The sequence below is a fragment of the Sturnus vulgaris genome, chromosome 5 (assembly GCF_052056855.1).
Source record: "Sturnus vulgaris isolate bStuVul1 chromosome 5, bStuVul1.hap1, whole genome shotgun sequence".
Lineage (NCBI taxonomy): Eukaryota > Metazoa > Chordata > Aves > Passeriformes > Sturnidae > Sturnus > Sturnus vulgaris.
The window spans coordinates 6,955,640-6,974,521 of record NC_142247.1 but is presented as its reverse complement, the minus strand read 5'-3'; the positions used below and the strand labels follow the sequence as shown (position 1 = coordinate 6,974,521).

The 18,882-nt window shown below is 40.1% G+C and overlaps 1 protein-coding gene across 3 annotated transcripts in view; it reads left to right on the top strand.

Annotated features, from left to right (window-relative positions):
- ITPR2 (inositol 1,4,5-trisphosphate receptor type 2) overlaps positions 1–18,882 on the top strand; it is a 246,428-nt gene that overhangs the window by 153,370 nt on the left and 74,176 nt on the right. For all 3 annotated transcript variants that reach the window (XM_088164715.1, XM_014889087.2, XM_088164716.1), the window contains 4 exons: positions 14,822–14,930; positions 16,509–16,696; positions 17,760–17,943; positions 18,537–18,793. In XM_088164715.1, coding sequence (XP_088020841.1) covers positions 14,822–14,930; positions 16,509–16,696; positions 17,760–17,943; positions 18,537–18,793 — 738 coding nt within the window. The remainder of the gene's footprint in view (positions 1–14,821; positions 14,931–16,508; positions 16,697–17,759; positions 17,944–18,536; positions 18,794–18,882) is intronic.

Here is an 18,882-nt window from a genome sequence, read left to right as displayed (position 1 = left end):
AATATTTGTGGTTTTTTGATTCTGACTGCATTTCCCTCTGCCTGTGCTGTGTTGGCTCAAGTTTGGAGTCCTAATTGAGGTAAAACTTTAGGCAGGAGGACAATATTCTGAGGCAAGCTGCCTGTTTGCAGGTCCCATTATCATCAGTTCAAGCCCTAGCATCTTTCAGGAGCAGACTGTAAATTAAGCCTGCAAGATCTGGCCATGTCCCCTCAATCCTGCTTTTGTCTTTTGCCTTAGGAAAGAAGATTTATATTTGCATGTCACAAAGCAGATCATAATGGTTATCTCAGAGCTCGTTGTTATTTTGCAGTGTTTTTATGAGGCCAGCAGCCTAATGCAGCAAAGTTGTTTGTAATGTTAAGCTTCTACACCTAAAGCAGTGAGGTATCCATGGTAACTGTCTTGCCTGTACACAGTCCCTCGGCAGCCTTTTCACACAGGTCAGAGCACGCACATTCCCAGAAACTGACTCAATTTAGTCTGCCTTAAACATCAGGTAATTTTAAAAAGACACTGGCTCTGACTTTTTTTTTTTTTTTGGTAATAGAATTTCGTCTTAATTAGCCATTCAAGCATTCTGCTAGTGAAAACAAAATGAAACACCTTTGCCACTGTAAATATGTTTGTTGCTCAGACCTATTCAAATTAAACCTAAGTCTTGTGTTAAAAATGTTAAGGGCTTTGCAGCAAGCGAATTCCAAATTAAAGTTTCTACTTAACACTGCGAAACATCCTGCCGTGAGGTTTACAATAGCATTTTTTTTCATCTAGATCTTCTGTCAGTACTTGGTATACTCAGTTTCCTTTGACTTCTCTTGTAGTTGAGTCCAAGATTAGACTCCAAAACTTATCCTACTTTCTTCCCCGTCTCCTTGTTGATTTGCAGAATACATATTCATTAAGATGAGTTTCTGTTCTTACCTATAATGATTTTTTGCAGTCTGATGTACTTATCTGAATGTACCAAAGCATGGGGAAAAATCTCTGCAGAACCAGCTGCCATGCTTGGATCCTTTTCATCTGCCAACTTGCTTCCATCCTAAAGTTTTCCTGTCTGATTTTTTTTGGACATCATTTTGGTTCATCTTGGTTTGTTCTACCAGTTCCAATGCTTTTGCTATAGTGAATCATCAGGTGTGTTTCTGCTGAGAGTTTGGCTTGGTGACTCAAGTGTGGAGGGGAAGGAAAAGGCTCAACTTTAAGGTTCAACTTTTAACCAGATGCTTCCTTCCCAAATGCTCACTTGCCCTTTCCCAGTCTCATCCAGAGCTGCTTTGTTAAACAAGAGGCATGATTACAGAGTAACTGAGGGGCAAAAGCTACAAATCAAGTGTCACATGGATTATAATGTGTCCTTGGTACAGCCAGGGGACAGGGAGGAAAAAGGCAAATTCAGAGGGGACAAGGAGGAAGAAAAGAAAAAAAGATGGAGGACAGCAAGGCAGGAGAGACAAAATCCAGATCCTCTCCTGGTCTTCTGCATCATCCTTTCTGCACTATATAAATCTGTCAAGCTTTTGGCTGAGTCTCAGCAGCTCATGGTGTCACAGTTAGAATACTAATATTTGCTTCTACTTACAAGGAGTTTTAGGCCAGAGAGGGGCATTAAGTATGTAGGTGGAGGCATTGGGTGACACTCAGTCCTTTGCAGTCAAAAAGCCATTTCATCATCAAGTGGACCCATAGGGAGACAGAAAGGCACTAATATGTATAGGAAACCAATTTATGTAACAAAGCCTTTGCAAAGTGGTAATTAATTAAAGGAACTAAATAATGGTGACGTTCTGGTCAGTGTTATTTAGGGCTAAATGAGGGATCTGGTGTTCATAGGCTGTCATCAGAACTGAGAAGGCTGATGCTGTGGCTGTCTCTGCCATGCAGAGACATTCTTCAGTGCCTTAGAGGATGAGGCACTTTGGACTTTGTCCAAAACAGAAGAGCCTTCTGTGGGAGTGAGATGGAGAATTTGGAGTCACCTGGCTGAGCAAGTGAGTGTATGTCCCCAGGTCTCACTGGGGAAGGGAGCCTGGAGCTTCTCTCTGAGAAGCTGCCTTTTGTTCAAAAGGTGAAATGTTTCTACCATTGTTTTTTGTATAAACCAGTAGTATTTTGCTAAGAATATTTATCAGGTAGATGAAATGCAAACCTTTCTCACATTGGGATTTTGGTAATGTGTTCTCTTGCTATGGCAGTTCTGTGTTTAGCCTGTTGAAGTCAGGGTTCCAGCTGATATTTTGGGTCACTGTAGTGCTCTGCATGTCTCCTCGTGAGAGATTTCATAAAAGCCATTTTCCTCTTGAATCTACATTGGGTTGCACTCTTTCTTGGATCCAATACAAATAGACTTGGTACACTTAATGTTCTCTTTTAAACACATGTGGATTGCTAAAGAGGGTCAGACCAGAGGATTAAGAGTGTTTCTTGCTGTGTGGCCATCACCAGATGCTTCAGAAGGTCTAAGAACCCCCACTGCAGGCAGACTTCAAGTTTCCTATTCTTCCTGAAGTCTTGGGATAATCCTTAACAGTAAGATCATAAATCTGTGGGCCCTAAAGCAAGAGATTTTGTCTTCTTTCCCATAGTTGTTTTTTTAACATTTGCTATTGTAACTGGTTTTACTTGTTGTCTATAGAAATGCCCAAATCCTTTTCTGAGTCTTGCTGAATTCTTGGCCTTGGTGACTTCCCATGGCCATCTAATTATGCATGGGCTAACAATTACTTCTTTATCACTTTTTCATTGACCCTCTTTACATTCCGTTGGGGGCCACTTTTTGGGAGGGAGAAGAGACAGGAATTCCCAACATCCCCATCTCCACCCCATTAAAGCTTTGCTGTGCTTTTGCCGTGTCTTTTCTGAGATGAGCAATCTCAGTCTGCAATAGCAGAGGTTTTTCCATACCTTTGTGTGCTCCCACCACTTCCCTGAGCCTTCTAGGAAATGGCAACCTGTCGAAAATACAGGACTTAAATGAAACTGTTGCTGATCCAACTTAGAGCATTAATTTTGTCTATATAATTTCCCACCCTACTCTGTGTTTTCACAAGGTTTTTTGCTGCATTCAGAACAGAGGATTTTGCCAATAATCAGAATATCCTCAGCAGTCAGTTCTGTAGCCCTTAAAGCTATTGGTGGGTTTTGTTTTGTGTTCATTAAAGGCACTGACTTGGTGCCATGCCTGTGCAGCTTAATTCCCAATTACTGGAACTGTAAAATTCTTGCTGGTTTTCATAACGCTGTTGAGCCCTGATGTTGGAATGTTGCATGGCATTTATCAGAGAGATGTCAGGAGTGGGGATATCAGTACCCTTGAAAGACAGGAGAAAAAAATTGCTGTTACAGGACTTCCAGAGCAGGTTTCCTGCGGGCTCCCAGTCAATCTGTGCTGTACTTAACACCTCTAAAGAAGTCTGTGACATTGTATTTCCATAGCTACATGCTGTGCATGTAGGAACATTCCAGTGATAATGTATTTCTCCTTGGAAGCAATAGACATTTAGGCATTATAATGGCAACAGCTTCACAATAAATATATGCTAAAATCTGGTATGATGAAATAGCTAATGCACATGTGCTGCAGTCTTATCTGGAACATAAATAACTCTGTAATTTTAGCAAATATTAACTATAAAGGGGCAATTTAATATTATGGGTGAACAGCTTGCATATTAAATTTTAGATAAACATGAATCTGTCTTTTAGTAGTGGGAATTTGAAAAGCTGAGACAGGCTCATGAAAATGTGACTTCATGTCCCCCTTGCGTGTACCTTTGAACAGCTGATTTAATTTCAAGCAAATTTTGGTCATTTTTTCAATCAGTTATGGAGTGGCTTCAATGTTTTGGGTTTTTTTCTGTTCAACATAGAAGATAACTTTCCTGAGCTTGGGAAATTTAGCATTTAGAAATTGTTGTTGCTCCTGAAATAAGATGACAGCTAAGGAGCTCTGGTGTGACAGCCAATATATCTCTGAAAGTTATTAAAAACAAAATGTTACTGTCTTAATAGAACGTTTCAGTTTCATGCAGCAAATTTGGCTAATAGAAATGGTTTATGAACCTTCTGCTGCAGTGTTGCACAAAGTCAGAATTATTTCCATGGCAGTCTTCAAAGGATGTTATTGGGTTTATTTGTTTGAACTAATGAAATTTTAGGCTCCAAGAGTGAAAAGCTAATATTGGCCTCTAATTTAAGAGGGAGGATTGAGAACTGCTTTGGAAACAGAGAGGTTTTTCCTAGCCTTGAAAGTTGCCTTCAAAAATCAGAATGTCTTTCTGTTGTTTGGAAGAGAAGCTCTGTCATAAAAAGTTCAGATATGCCAGGAAAGACCAGCTCAGTCAGAGAGTCACTGCAGGTTTGTGAATCAGTGGGTAAAATCCAGGATAATCCCTGAATGAGCCTGGAGAGGGGCTTAGCCTGCTCATTTATAAATGACATTAATGGGAGGTGAGGTAGCCTGGCCTAGCCCAGGGTCTGAGCCAGGACCTGGTTCCTCATTGCTGGGGAATAAACCCCAATTTATTCCCTACCAAGGCCTTTTTTTCCAGCCTCCTGAGGAACTCAGCACCAGGGATATGGTAGAGCCCAGCTCTGTGGCAGCACAGCCTTTCCCAGGGCAGGAACACGAGCTCAGATTGTGAATGACATTGTTTTAGTCACAAGGTGATCCATCTCTCATGCTTGATCAAGGGGTCCTTTCCTTCTGGTGTGGCTTTACCTCCTAATCCTGTATTACCATTATTTGTTAGCTACTTGGGAGTGGATTTGCTGTGTGAGGAAGAGGAGATGTGGCTCCTTGTGGTGACAGCCAAGTGTCAGCAGCTATGTCCTTGCTGAGAGTCAGCAGCAAGGATCTGACAAAAATCAACAAATCTACCAGAGGAGGTTGCTTAATATTTGTTTGATACTTGCCACCTCTGGCAATCAAAGTCATGAGTCAGACTCCTAGAAATGATGAAAGTACTTTGGTTTGGTTTCTTAACAATCAAAACTCCATCTACATATTTTAGGGATTTTTTTACTTGGTTTTTTTTTTTTTTCTGGCCCTCTGTCTCTGGCCACACAGATTTCACATTTCCAAGTACTGTTCCCAGGACTTGGAGCAGTAGAAGTTGGTGTGGTGCTGGAGTGGTTGGTTTTGTTCTGGACTTTTTTTTTTTTAATGTAAACTGGAATTCTCTTACAAGCACAAAACTTTAGGTGCTGAACTTCAGGTGCCAGATATCATCCTGAGAAGGGTTATACAGTTAGTTATACATGAATAGAAAATTCCCGATCAAATTTACTGGAAATTTATTCAAGCTGCTACTACTACTACTACTTCTTCTTTTTTTTTTTTTTTTTTTTAACTGGGGAACATGAATTATAAATATTTTCAAATTATCCCTGTCAAAATGGATAGCTAATAAAGCACTAGACTTGAAGTGTTGTCTAACTTTGCTCTACTTTTCTGTTTGTCTGAAATGTCACCTAATTTCACAGATGTAGTGAAACCAGTGCAGGAGCTGGCTTTGTTCCAGGTGGGAATTGTTCTGCTCTGCTTAGGAAAGGAGGGGGATGCTTTGTTTTCCCTGCCTTGCAGTGCAGAGCAAAGGGACAATCTGCCCATCACTGCAGTCACCACTTAGGACATCTCCTGCTGTACCCTGACCACACCCAGTTTATTTTTTGGAGCTGATTTGTGCTGGTTTTCCAGCAAAGTGGATGCTAAGACAATGTTTCCACACACCACCGATAACACTTTAAATATTTCTGCTGCCCTGAAATGCTGCAAGGTTGGTTCCTTTCCACTGTTTCTGTTTTGCTGTGTGGATGGAAGCTGCTGGAATCTGTTTGGAGCAGCTGTTTTCCTCTGCACTAGCCACAAGTATATTTGGAAACTGACACAAACACATATACACACCTAGTTTTTTCCCCTTAATGCCTGAAATCCAAGAAATCAGCAACAATTTGGTATCTGTTTCCATCTAAGAATGCAAGAGGCGTTTCTCAGAAGTGTCAGGTGTGTTGATCATTTTGTCAGGCTGGCTCTCTGGATGCAGGGCTGCTGATCATTGTCCAAAGCACATCTTTAAATCATGGGAAGACAGAATCTGGCAGTTCCGTGTGTTGAATATAGTGGTGTTCAGGCAGAGGTGAGAGGCACTGGAGGAAAAAATAAATGGTCAGATGGTTTTGACTTGGTCTTGGGATTGTTTTGAGACAGTTCATATGCCCCTTGATTATTTTGCAAGAATGCTGAGAAATAGTTTCTTTTAATATCACTTAAAAAAAAAATACTATAGACATAGAGAGCACTTCTAACAGAATAATTCATATTAACTGTGAACATTTCTGTTGGTTAGAGAAGGGGACACAGGACATGGTTTAATATCATGTACACAGGAAAACTAAGAAGCCATTAAGAACCAATGAGAAGTACTCATTTAGTATTATATTAGTACTACCCACAATTCATGTCAAATCCAAAGAAAAATTTCCAGAAGCCTATAACCTGGATGGCAAAATAATTCTGATAACCTGGTTTAGGAGGTGCATAGGTTCCTTCAAAGGTAAGCAGTGACATAACTACAAATTCTGAATTTCTGAAGTGTCATCATCAGTTTTCAGGGTGACCTCATTGTGGCTTTTCTGTGTCTGAAGGGAGCCCACAGGAAAGATGGAGAGAGACTCTTGCCAAGGGCCTGGAGTGACAGGACAAAGGGGAATGACAGAGGGGAGGTTTAGACTGGATATTGTGAAGAAATTGTTCCCTATGAGGGTGGTGAGGCCCTGGCACAGGTTTCCCAGAGCAGCTGTGGCTGCCCCATCCCTGGCAGTGTCCAAGGCCAGGCTGGATGGGGCTCTGAGCAACCTGGGATAGTGAAGGTGTCCCTGCCCATGGCAGGGGGGGTGGAACTGTGTGACCTTTAAGGTCCCTTTCAACCCAAACCAGGCTATCATTCTATGATTTTGTGATCTTTACTAGTAGACAAGGAAGAAGTCAAGAAATCAGTGGAACTGGTGGCATGTAAAAATGAGCAGAAAATTGAAATACAGAAGTATTGGCCTCCTGAGCCAATTTGAAAGCCCTGAGCCAGCAGGTGAAGATTCTGCTATATCTGATCCAAACCAGGGCAGGCACTGCATCTGCAGAGCTTCCCTTAGCTAGTAAATCAGGTGTCTGTAATGCTCTGGCTTTGAAGTTCAACGTAATAACAACATGGCAAAAAAGAATAATGTCATGAAATTGGTGTTTGGCCACTTCTATTATTTTCCATTGTTACCTGTTACAAACTGTTTGTAAAATGTCAAAGCACAGTAGTGCTCATAAGTATGCATCTGGAAATTAAGTGTCTGTTTTGGTAAATATTCACATTAGGGCACTTAGGGGTAATTTTTTTTTCTTGCAGAGCATGAGGAGTTCCACACAGAAATCCTGTTAAAAAATAATAGGATTTATGTGCATAACTCTCTGTGCATCACTTTGAAAGTTTACCCCCTGCAGCATAAGAGTTAGATAATTTTAGTCTTTGAAAATTGTGCTTCTCAGATCTGGTCTGTTCCTACAGTCTGTTATTGATGGTGCACTCATAAATGCTTCTGAATAATCGTGATCAAATCTTACATTGTTTTCCTTCTGTGGTGGAGAACTTGAGTTATTGTGTGTCTCAGTGCTTTGTCTTGTACTGGAGGAAGTCTGAAAGGAAAAATTACAGAGGTGCAAACATGACCTGGTTTGTAAGTGCACAGTTTATATGCGCAGGTGACAGATATAAACAATAATATTTGCCCACAGCAAAGACTTGTTCTCTCTATATATAAATGCATATATACATAGCTAGAGATCTGATATCTGAACAAAAAAAACCCCAAACCTGTTCAGCAGCTCTTAATACTTTATGGCCCAATAGAAAAATTATATAATTACATAATCAAACTGTGTTTTTCAAGATGTTTTCTTCTAAGTCTGAATGTCCCGATGCTGAGGTTTTCTCTAACCCAAACAATTTTTCTTTCCTGCTGTATTCCTAGTGGAGACACTTTTTAGAGTTACTGCCAAAAAAATCTTTCGCTTCATATGATGCTTTCCTGAGTTTCTTCAAGGTGCAAAATTGGACAGTTATCAGGCAAAACCTGTGGGGTTTTTTGTGGTGTATCCAGTATTCTTTTCCCTATCCATATTGAAAATGGACTGGCAGTAGCAGTTGTTTTGCAATAGTTTGGCACTTAAGTTTCCAGCTTTCTATGGAACCTGGAACTGCAAAGGAAAGAAGAATTAAAAGACTGCTTTAAAAATGAGCTCCTTTTTAGAGCAACTGTAGTTTGGTCTTAAAGAAGGTCATGCTTGAGGTTTTTTATCTGAACCTGTTAATGCATCTCTGCATTAGTTACAGTCTCAAGTTTATCAGTATTTGTGATGCAGGCAGTTTGTACTGAGACAAGTGGGATTCCTCCCAGTTTTGTGTGGGATTGAACAATGGCACATTTTAAATGTGGGGTGTCTCTGCCTAATGAGAGACAGCTGAGAGGTGTGGGTGGCCAGCTCTGCTCTCCTAAGAGAACTGTGTCATGAAGTCTGGTGCATATTTTGGGTTGTTTTTTTTCTTTTTAGACTTGGATAAAATGCTTTTGCCTGGCAAAGTGTGTGTCTGCTCCTTCTCCTACTTAAGTTGCTGGCAAATCTCCTGTTGATTTTAGTGGAAGCAGAACTGGACACCAGCTGGACCCAACTTCATATTTGAAAGTGCTTTTTTCCCTGGGGTGAATCAACACCCCAGTGTGCAAATAACTGTGCTGTTGGGTGTCATATTTTATTGGTGAAAATATATCACTTTCAACTATCAGTTGGCTATGAAAACATCTTGTTGCAAAAAGATCAAAACCAAGAAAAAGCTCACTCTGTGTAAAAACAAACAAACAACTCCCCAAAACAAACAACTTCCCCCAATTCGTGAGCCCCCTGGAAATTGCTGGCATCATGAAAACAGAAATTTTCCACTTTGTGGACATAATAGGAGTCAAGACTTCAGGGCTCTCTTCCAAGCCCGTGCTTGTGCAACACCATGCGTGTGGTAGCTGTGGCCTCAGCTGATCCCTTTTGGAGATGAGGAGATTTCTGTGTCATCTTGCATTTCAAGAGCAGGTTGAATCATCATTTTAAAGGTTATAAAACCACGCCGTGGTATCTTCACAGAAGCTGCTTGCACAAAAATCCTTCTCCCGCCATTTTTTGCCTCCAAGAGAAAAAAAGGGAACAAAACGAGTGAAAAGCAACAACAGCAACAAAAGCAACAGCCAAAAACATCATCCTGAAGCAGGCACTCAGACCAAATAGAATAGAAATTTCATTTATAAATAATGACAAGAAACATGTAGAAGTAGGTGTCTTTTAAACAGCCTTCATAGAAAGCCAGGCTTCTAACCTCATCTATATTTACTACAGGAAAAGGTGGCATGATGTCTTCATAGATTATGTGAGATGACATATTTTTGTCACCCAGCTTGTTCTCCTAATGTAGACCACAAGATCTTCAAATAGTTTCTGTCTGAGAAGCCACCTAGTCGTGGTTTAGTAACTGCCAGCAGTACAGACTATCACACCTCTTCTTAAGCTGTTCCAGTAGCTAAATGCCACTACTGTTATGTAAAATAAAAATAAAATTCATAACCCACAAACTGAATATCCCAGCTGCCTCCACCTCTTTTCTAGCTGAATTTCTCCATTTTCAGCTTCTCACCAGTATGTCTTGCACCTTTTATCTCTGGACTGAATTAATCCATTATATCAGATTTCTTATGTAGATAGTCAGAGTTCATGCTTAGACTGATAAACTCAGTAGATTGAAAGCCTTGAATTTCTGATGAGAAGGCTTGTTTTATTCTCTGATCATCTCTCCAAACCTGCTCCAATTTGTCATCATTCTTCTTGAGCTGTGGACACCAACTTGTGATGTGGTATTGCTACAGTAACATGCCCCTGCATGTGAATAAGTGAGAGTCTCACAAATCCCACATAAGAGCTCTTGTTACCCGTGGCAGAATTATGGGATTTAGGGAGTTGTCATTGCACTGATTTTTCTCCTAGGCCTTTCATTCTTCCCTGAAGTCATGACCTCCTAGAGCAGAATCCTCCATTTATTTGGTGTGTTCTGTATTTTATTGTTATTAAGACATACGGAGGTTTGGACGTTATGGCAATCATATTGTTTACTTCTAGTCAGTTTAATAAATGATGCCTAAATTGTTAGCGATGACTTGACCTTATCCCCCATTTTTTTGTGTGTCTTTTCCAAACACAATTAATAATTATTTTCTGTTTTATTTCATTTCATTAGGAAAAGCCCCAAATGAGACAGACAATACATACTTCATGAGTTTGTCCATTAGAAGCCCATACATTTGTTTATGATTTCTTGCTTTAAATTTCACATTGAATTCTGTCAGTCACTGAGTTGTTAAGCCATTTGATAACTATCCTTCTGGGCTTACTTAATCAAAAATTTTGCCTTACAGGATTGTGTCTCGCTGCACAGTTTATCAAACTTTACCAGAACGATATTTTCATTATTAGCAAAAGCAGAAGATAATCTTCAGAAGTGTCAGAAGGTCTGTTTTGGCGAACCTGTATTGAGGCAATTATTACAACATGATGCCAATTTTAAAATTGCCATCAGTTTATAGTAACTTCCTTTAATTTTGTATTAATGGAATGCAAATCAGCCATTCCTTTGCCTCTCCTAGAACTGATATCAAACTCACAGCAGAGGGCTGGATATCATTAAAAAGTGTAAGAAGTACTCCCTGGTACTTTTGGAAAAGTATCATTGCATGTCTCAGTTCCCTGGGATTTTGTGTGTCTTGCAAACTTTCTGAAAACCTGTATTTGTAGACCAGAGATACCCAACAGATCCTCTTTTATACTTGGCTGCAAATTATTCAAATATGAAGATTTAATAAGCCTAGTTTTCATGCCTCTGCCTGGATTAATGCTGAAATATGCTCACAACATCATCCACTGTATCACAGAAAAGCTAGCTGGATGTAGCTGCCTTTCCTGTGTAATCACTGATAATCTGAACATTTCCACTTCATTAATTTAGTACAGGGTGAGAACTAGAAGAGATCACCAGACCCTCTAGTTCAGCCTCCAGAATGTCATATGTATATTTCCATTTCCTTAAGAAGTGTGCAGAGCTATATAAGGTAGGACAGATAAGTTTTGGTGCTGTGACAGGGAGAGCTGGGGCTGATATAGGTATCCATGATGAGCCTCTCTCAGCCGTTGCTTCCTGGCACATCCTCGTGTGGAGCCAGCCTTTTGCAGGCTCAGAGAGGGCAAGTGAATAAACCATTGTATTGAGGCATTTAAATCAAATTTAAAGACCAACAAGTATAATGAAATACGGACTGAGAAAATGGAATTTGTTTGTGTCTACATGTTCCTACTGGAATAATGATTCCCTATTGGAAACTTTTGCCTGTCAATCCCCAGCTATTTAAAACTGCAACAACAATATCCAGTTGTTGCTTCCTTGTGCCCTCAGTCTTTATCCTAGCTTTTGTTAGGGACAATGCAGTGGTATTCATCAGCAACAATAAGACTGTTATGTTTCATTGTGTTTTTTCCAAAGCTATACAATGTTCTAGCCATTATGGAAGGGTTGCAGTCAGCTGAGTGATGTTTACATGTCACTTCCATACCCTAACAAGAGATATAAAAGAAAGTGTATTGATGCCAGCAGGGGATAGATTCAGCTTGGAAGGCCAGGACTTCTGCCTCTTGTAGAAATGCAGTCCGGGAGGACAGCACTGCACTGCCTCATGTGCTTTTATTTTTGGCCTCTGCTTTAGTGCCACGAGTGTCAGTAGTAGCTGCAGCAAAATGCTTATTCATGCTGCTGCTGAGATCGTTTGCTTTTGGGCAGTATTAATTTTGTGGCTGTGCTAAGTTAGGAATCCATTTCCAAGGACATCAATGGCGTGGCTGTCTGGCTTGTCCTGGCAGCAGCCGGTCTTGTCCGTGTGATGGGGCTGCTCTTGACTTCTGCTGGCATTCCCATAAAAGCATTCCCACACACCTACACCAGTGGGATCAGAACTTTTTCTGGAAGCAGGGTCTTTCCATCTTTTTCTAGGACGGTGCTTCACAGTCACATGCTGGAGGTGACGGGCGTTTCTCATACATTCCTCGGGCTTTTCTCTGTGCATTTCTCAGCCCCGGTTCGTGTGGCTGGGCTCTTCTGCTCTTTGTAGTGGCAGCTCATTTCACAAGACTCATGGAAGTCATATGGCTGCCTGAGGTCATCACAGAGGAGATGAAGATCCCGTGTTTGCAAATATGTGGGTTGAGCCTGGGGGAGCATTTTTGACACAGCTGTCAGGCAAAGCAGAGGTTCTATCGCATTTCTCCTTTTCAAACACGGCATCCTTGACTTTGACACTTTGGCTTCTGGGAGCTATAACTAGTGTCTGGATTCATGGGAGGTTGAGAGAGAGCGGGAATCCTAACAATTAAGACTTCTTGGAAGAAGAAATGAAGTCTGTTCCTTAGTTTGGATATGGGTGGAGCAGGATTCCCCCTTCTGTAGCCAGCTGGAGAATCATCTTCATATCCCCTGGTGTCTTTGAAGGTAACAAGGCAGGAGGAAGATGTGAGATGTGCTGGTAGTTACTTGCTTCCAGGTAATGAGACCTCAGTGCTAAATCACTCAGTTTATTAGTCAAAAGCTATTTTATGGTTTTAAACATTCTTCTTGATAAAAGAAGGGCTGTTTTGGTTGAACAATAAAGCTTGTGGCCACAGGTAGTATTCTTAACTATATATAGATGGCTTTTGGTGTTTCTTCCCGTGACTGCACTGTGACTGTTTATATAATTTACCATTAGTCATCAACAGATTGCAGAGGTTGCTGGTTGAGGAGGTTGACTCAAACTGAGTGGTTAGTTAAGTGCTATGGCAAATGCCAGCCTTTCTGATGAAAAGATCGTGTCTCGAGGCAGTGCTCATTCTGGATTGAGTCCTAGTCAGGAGTTAGGAAGGGTTTGTGCTCTGTGATCCCATTTGTGTGACAGTTTTATGGCTCTATGATATATATGCCTGAGAAAGCTTGAAAAGGGGCTTTAGCCTTCTTCCCAGTCCATGTTCATCCGGTGGGAACTCTTTTCCCATCAGTAATGTTTTATCTTTCTCAGGAGATGACGAAAATGAGGCTCACTTTGCCGTGAGACACTGGATTTTGGTCCCAGCTAGAGACAGGATGTTGAGCAGGAGGAGCTGGTGCTCTTACCCATCTTAAAATTGCTTATGAGCTTGGTTACTGTACCTTGTCCATTACTGTACCACTAAACCCCATCACAACCAGGCTGGGAAGAAATCTGTCTCTGTGTGAGTTCCTCAGAGACTTCTGGTTCTTTGCCTTCCTCTGTAGTGCAGAGCACACTGGATTAATGTCACCTGGAAAATCCACCCAGTACATTCCCTGTAGGTGACACTTCTTATTTTTCTTGCAGCTATTGTGTTTGTAGCTTTTGATATTTTACTGTAGGCCTTGTACTTTCCTTGGCTGTTTGAGGGAATTCTGTACAGATTATTATAAAAGGAAAACATAAAAATGTGCAAACTAGGAAAGAGTGGCGTTTTGGTATTGTCAGACAGCACACAAAATCCTGCATTTTGGCACATTTTTCAGGTGGACAAGGCCATTGTCTTCAAGGCCCATGAAGCATTGAAGCCTCTCTGTGGTGTGTGGTTGCCACTGGAAATATTGCCAACAGAGAAGTGGGAGTGTGAGAGTGCCTGGGACTTGCTTCCCCACTGCCTGCTGTCTGTGGCAGCCACAGAGATGTTTTGATTGAAAACTTGACTGCTGCACTAAGGTGCAGGCACTGGCAAGCTGCTGAATGCTGAGAATGCTTCTAGTGCACATATTTTTTAGAATTTTTTTTCATTAAAACCAGCAGTTTAGTAAAAGTAGAGGAAAAAAATAGTTCAATTTTACTGCCAAACTCTTGAAGTGACCAATTTCCCCCTTCTGTGTTGAGCACTGGAGACCTTACTTATTCCTCTTTGTGAAATCTGAGGTTACACATACGCCTACAGTTGTTGTGTCACCTGCCTCGGTAAAACTGAGTGTTGACTGCAGGTGTTCTGTGGAGACTGAAGGCAAAATAAAAATGCCAAGTAATTGCTATCCCTGACTCTCAATCCAGCGTGTCTTGTGTTGCAGAACATAAGTAAAATGAAAGGGAAGATCTTCAGAGAGCTGCATGCAAATTTTGACTGGTTGTGGTTTTGGAAGTCAAGGAACAAGGCAATACAGAGAATGCTTTTTTAGCTGTTCTATCAAATGTCATATCTCTGTTTTAATGTTTTATGTGATGTGGCTTCTTTCAGATGATCAGCTGGATTATCTGAGATCAGAGAAAAGGGAGTGGTACTACTCAGCTGCAGAAAATAGGAAGAAAGTGCTGCCATGGCAGGGTAGGGCACAGACACACTGACTGCAGAGCACTGGCTATTTGTGGAGCTTGTTTCAATAGACACATCTCACAGATAGCCAGTCAGAATTACTGAAGTGGAGGTGTTTTATTTATAATCAATAAGTTTAAAACAAACTTCAAAAAAAGTTTATATAACACTATTTTATAATTTTTCCCCTGGGATTTGTTAGATAAGACTGTTAGATATTTGTTTCCTGGACAACTTTGCTATTTGTGTGCTTACTAATTATAATGGAAAGACCTACTAAATTATGTATCTGTGTTAAACAGCTTGCTTTTCAAACAAAGGAAATTGGCCACAACTCTCATTTCTTCTATTTTTATCTTTCTCTTAAAGGGCAACACTTTAAGGAAAATCCTCCTGTATCGATATTTTAAAGGGGAATATGGAAGTGGTATGAATGGGCCCCTGTCTGCCAGCTACAGCAAAACTGCACAAGTGGGAGGTAAATCAACACACATCATTTCAAGAGAGCAAAATTAGCAGCACCATTTTTTCTAATAGGCATATTGGACATGCTCCAGGCATTCAGTTGGTAAATAAATCAAACATGTCTGTAACTACTTAGAAGAGAGGTAGTATCAGACTCCTCTATTTTTAAGTTGCACACACTTGTCTCAGATTGTGCATTTGGAGGTACCAAAGTCGGTACCAGTAAATCCCCATCCAGAAATTCAACAAAGCAGAAAACTTTTGAAGAGAGATGATGTTCTTTCTAGAAACTAAGGAATTTTTTGATGTTCCAGATCCTTTATTGATGTATGAAAAAGATAAGATCAAAGGAAAAGCTTCTCACAAAAATACTGGTTAGACAACGGAACAGATTTTCCTGAGAGGTTGTGGAATGTGTCAGTTCTTGTTACAACTTTACTGGACAAGACTCTGATGAACCTGTCCTATCTCCCTGTGGGCAAGAAGTTTCAGTAGATGATCTCTGTAGGTCCATTATAACCTAATTTTTTATATCATTCTGCTGTGGAAGCCGCAGGAAGTTACTGCAGAGTGGTTTCTAGGAAAACCCATGATAATGGATGTCATAGGAAATGAGTGGAGCTAGGTATAGAGCCAGGTCAGAACTGCATTTTGCATTTTCAGTGCACACTGAAGGCATGCCCAGGTTTGTCAGCTTTTGCAGATGTTACCCAGCTGTTCTTCCTTAACTATTTCAATGTAGACACTGAAAATCTTTGCAGTTTTAACATCCTATACATCAAATTTCACTCTCTAACAAGCAAGAGACTGAAGTTCTACGATTTTTTAGTTCTCTCTAAAAAGTGTGTTTGTATGGCTTCATCACAAAGTCTGAAGCATTTTAATCAGTTTAATCAAAGTAGTACTGGCTGATTAAAGCAGTACTGTATTTTTACTAATGAAGTAGGCACAGTTACATCTTTAGAGAAGTAAGTATAGCAGGAAAGATGATCATCTGCAATAATAAAAGGCAGTTGATTTAATGAGCTAATACAATTTAGCAAAATTTCTTCAACCCACACCTTTAATTTGAATTAACTCAACTCTGTATTCTTAAAGAAAACGTCATGATGATGATGGTGGTGGTGATGATGATGATGATCTAGGAGTTGGCAAAAGCATTTGGCTGGAAGGTCCGACTCATAACCAGGGTAGATTTACCAGGACACAATTTATTGTAGATTAGGCCTGAGATTGAAGAGCAAATTTAAGAAGGGTCTTAGAGCACTGACCCTACTCACAGTTTAGTGTATGCAGCAGTGGGATTAAAAAAGGGTTCAGTGAACAAATCAGTGTCATTTCCAACTTATTTATTGTCTGAATATCATGACAGAACAATGGCTTGGGGATTTGTTTTATTTCTTGTTCTTAGGGCCCAACATTGCAGTTTCATACAAAAATCTTCTTTTTATCAAAGGGAATTTTGCCTGACAGAATTTCAAAATTAAATTGATTACATTGCTATTGTGTGCTTTATGGCTACTAGTAGGTTTGTTTTCATATATGTGTGAAGCAAACATGGATGGTGTTTGTGTATTTGTCTAAATCACAGGTGGATTTTCAGGACAAGATGCAGATAAGTCTGGGGTGACCATGTTTGATATCCAGTGCCTCCTGGACAAAGAAGGTGCCTCAGAACTGGTCATAGATGTGATAGTGAACACCAGGAATGACAGGATTTTCTCAGAAGGCATTCTGCTCGGTATTGCACTGCTTGAAGGTGGGAATACGCAGACACAGGTACTTGTTTAATCTGCTTATTCACATATTGATTCTCAGATGCATGTGGTCTGGAGACAAATAAAGAGAACCTTTTTGCTGTGAGCTCTCTGAAAAGCTTGTCACTAGAATACGTGCCACTGTAATACAAATGTAAATATGCCCTATTACTGTGCAGTAGCTCTTCAGTAGAACAAAATGTTTTTCAGTTGTCCCTCTCTGTGTAGGACTGTGTTGGTTTTTATCTGGTCATTGCCATGTGAGCATTATCCCTAGTTATTTTATGTCACTCTAATTAAAATTAAAAATTATAATACGTCTAAATTTATAATAACAAATTATTTTCTGGAAACCTTCAGAGAGATTGATCAAAATCTCCAAAGAGAAAAAAAAATCTGGTCATTTGAGAAGACAAGTATCCTAGTTGATAGAAAATATCTGCTTTAAACTATGGTTTCTAGGTTTTTTTGTGAATTATATCCATCTCATCCAGATTTAGCCAAATCAGATTTATGACGGAAGAGAGAGAATTGAAATGACGATGGAAGGCTGGGAGAATCGGGATTGTTTGTAAAATGTTGCAAATGGTCCTCAGCCTGCTTGACAGTTATACTCAGGGACTGGAATTAATAACCTAAAATAATATTTAATAATAAATTCTGTCTGCAGCACAAAAAAATGAATATAATCCAAGCTATAATATTACATATTTGGTGTTCCAATCCTTTCTCTTGTTACATAATAAATTACTTTTCACTGTTATTTGTAGATGGAATATCATGACTAGTAATCCTGGAAAAATGGAGAGTGTCACAAAGTAATTTAACTTCAAGTACAATATTGTGACATTTAAAAGACTGCAAATAGCACTGTTCACCGTTTTACCCAAATTTTAGAACATTATCATCAGTCTTTGTTTCCAGCCTTGTATATCACTTCCTGAAAGAACTGGTCAGGCAGAGGCCAACATTTGTTCTGTGTAAGTGAAGTAATTATTCATTGTTTGTTTCACCAAAATAGTGCATTTTTATATTTCTTCTTCCTTAAAAGATTGATATCTAAAGTATGTACTTTTTTTTTGCAGTATTCGACTTACCAGCAACTGAAGGAGCAGAAAAAGTCAGAAAGGTTCTTTAAAGTGCTGTATGATCGCATGAAAGCTGCTCAGCAGGAGATCCGATCCACAGTGACAGTGAACACTATTGATTTGGGGAGCAAAAAGAAAGAGGATGACAGCGACCTCACCATATCTGTTCCCAAAAAGAGAGGTAAGGAGGCACCCCTGGGAAGGAGGGGAGCAGGGCATTATATTGACACTGCACGTGCTGCACCACTGATGCTCTGCTGAGTGGATCAATAAGCTTTAATATTAATCGTTGCCAATTTGCATCTTTTGCCTGTTTTTCTCTGAGTTACAGTCCATCTCAGGTTGGCTACAAGGAATTAGCTTTAATGACATCAGTGAAGCTCTGCCAGTTTGCATCAATAAAAGATATTGAGCTGTATTTTTAGAGGAGCAGAAGCAGAGGCTGCTGCTATTGGGGATATTTCACAAGAGCAAGTACAGGAACTGATTTCCCACCCTGTGGTCTTCCCATTGTTCTCATCATTTATTGTATATGGGAGAGAAATAGTAGGGCTTTTTGTGTTAATGTTCTGTTTCACTCTGGTTTGTGGTTTATTTGGAACGTGCTATCCCTGCATGAATGTTGCTTTGATATTCTTTGTGAGTTGCCTAGAGGTCTTTGAAAAGTTAGGCACCAACAAAGAAAAAGTTGTATTCATTATTATTGTTTTCTTATTATTTAATCAAATGGGGAGAAAGACTTTCAAAAATGAAGGAAAATTATCTTCTTTTCAGTTAAGGATTCAACCCTGCATCTGAAAGAGGGAATGAAAGGACAGTTAACAGAAGCATCTTCTGCAACCTCCAAGGCTTACTCTGTATACAGAAGAGAAATGGACCCAGAAATAGATCTGATGGGCTCGGGAGCAGATGCTGCAAATGCAGAAGAGAAGTCTGCAGAAGAAGCAATCATGAGCCCTGCCATTGCAATCATGCAGCCAATACTGAGATTTCTTCAGCTGCTGTGTGAGAACCACAACCGAGAGCTCCAGGTACAGTGTTTTGAGCTGAGCTTTTATAGGGGTGTTATTGGAGGGGCTGCACATTCATAAGGGGACGGAAACACACCAGTGCCTGGTCC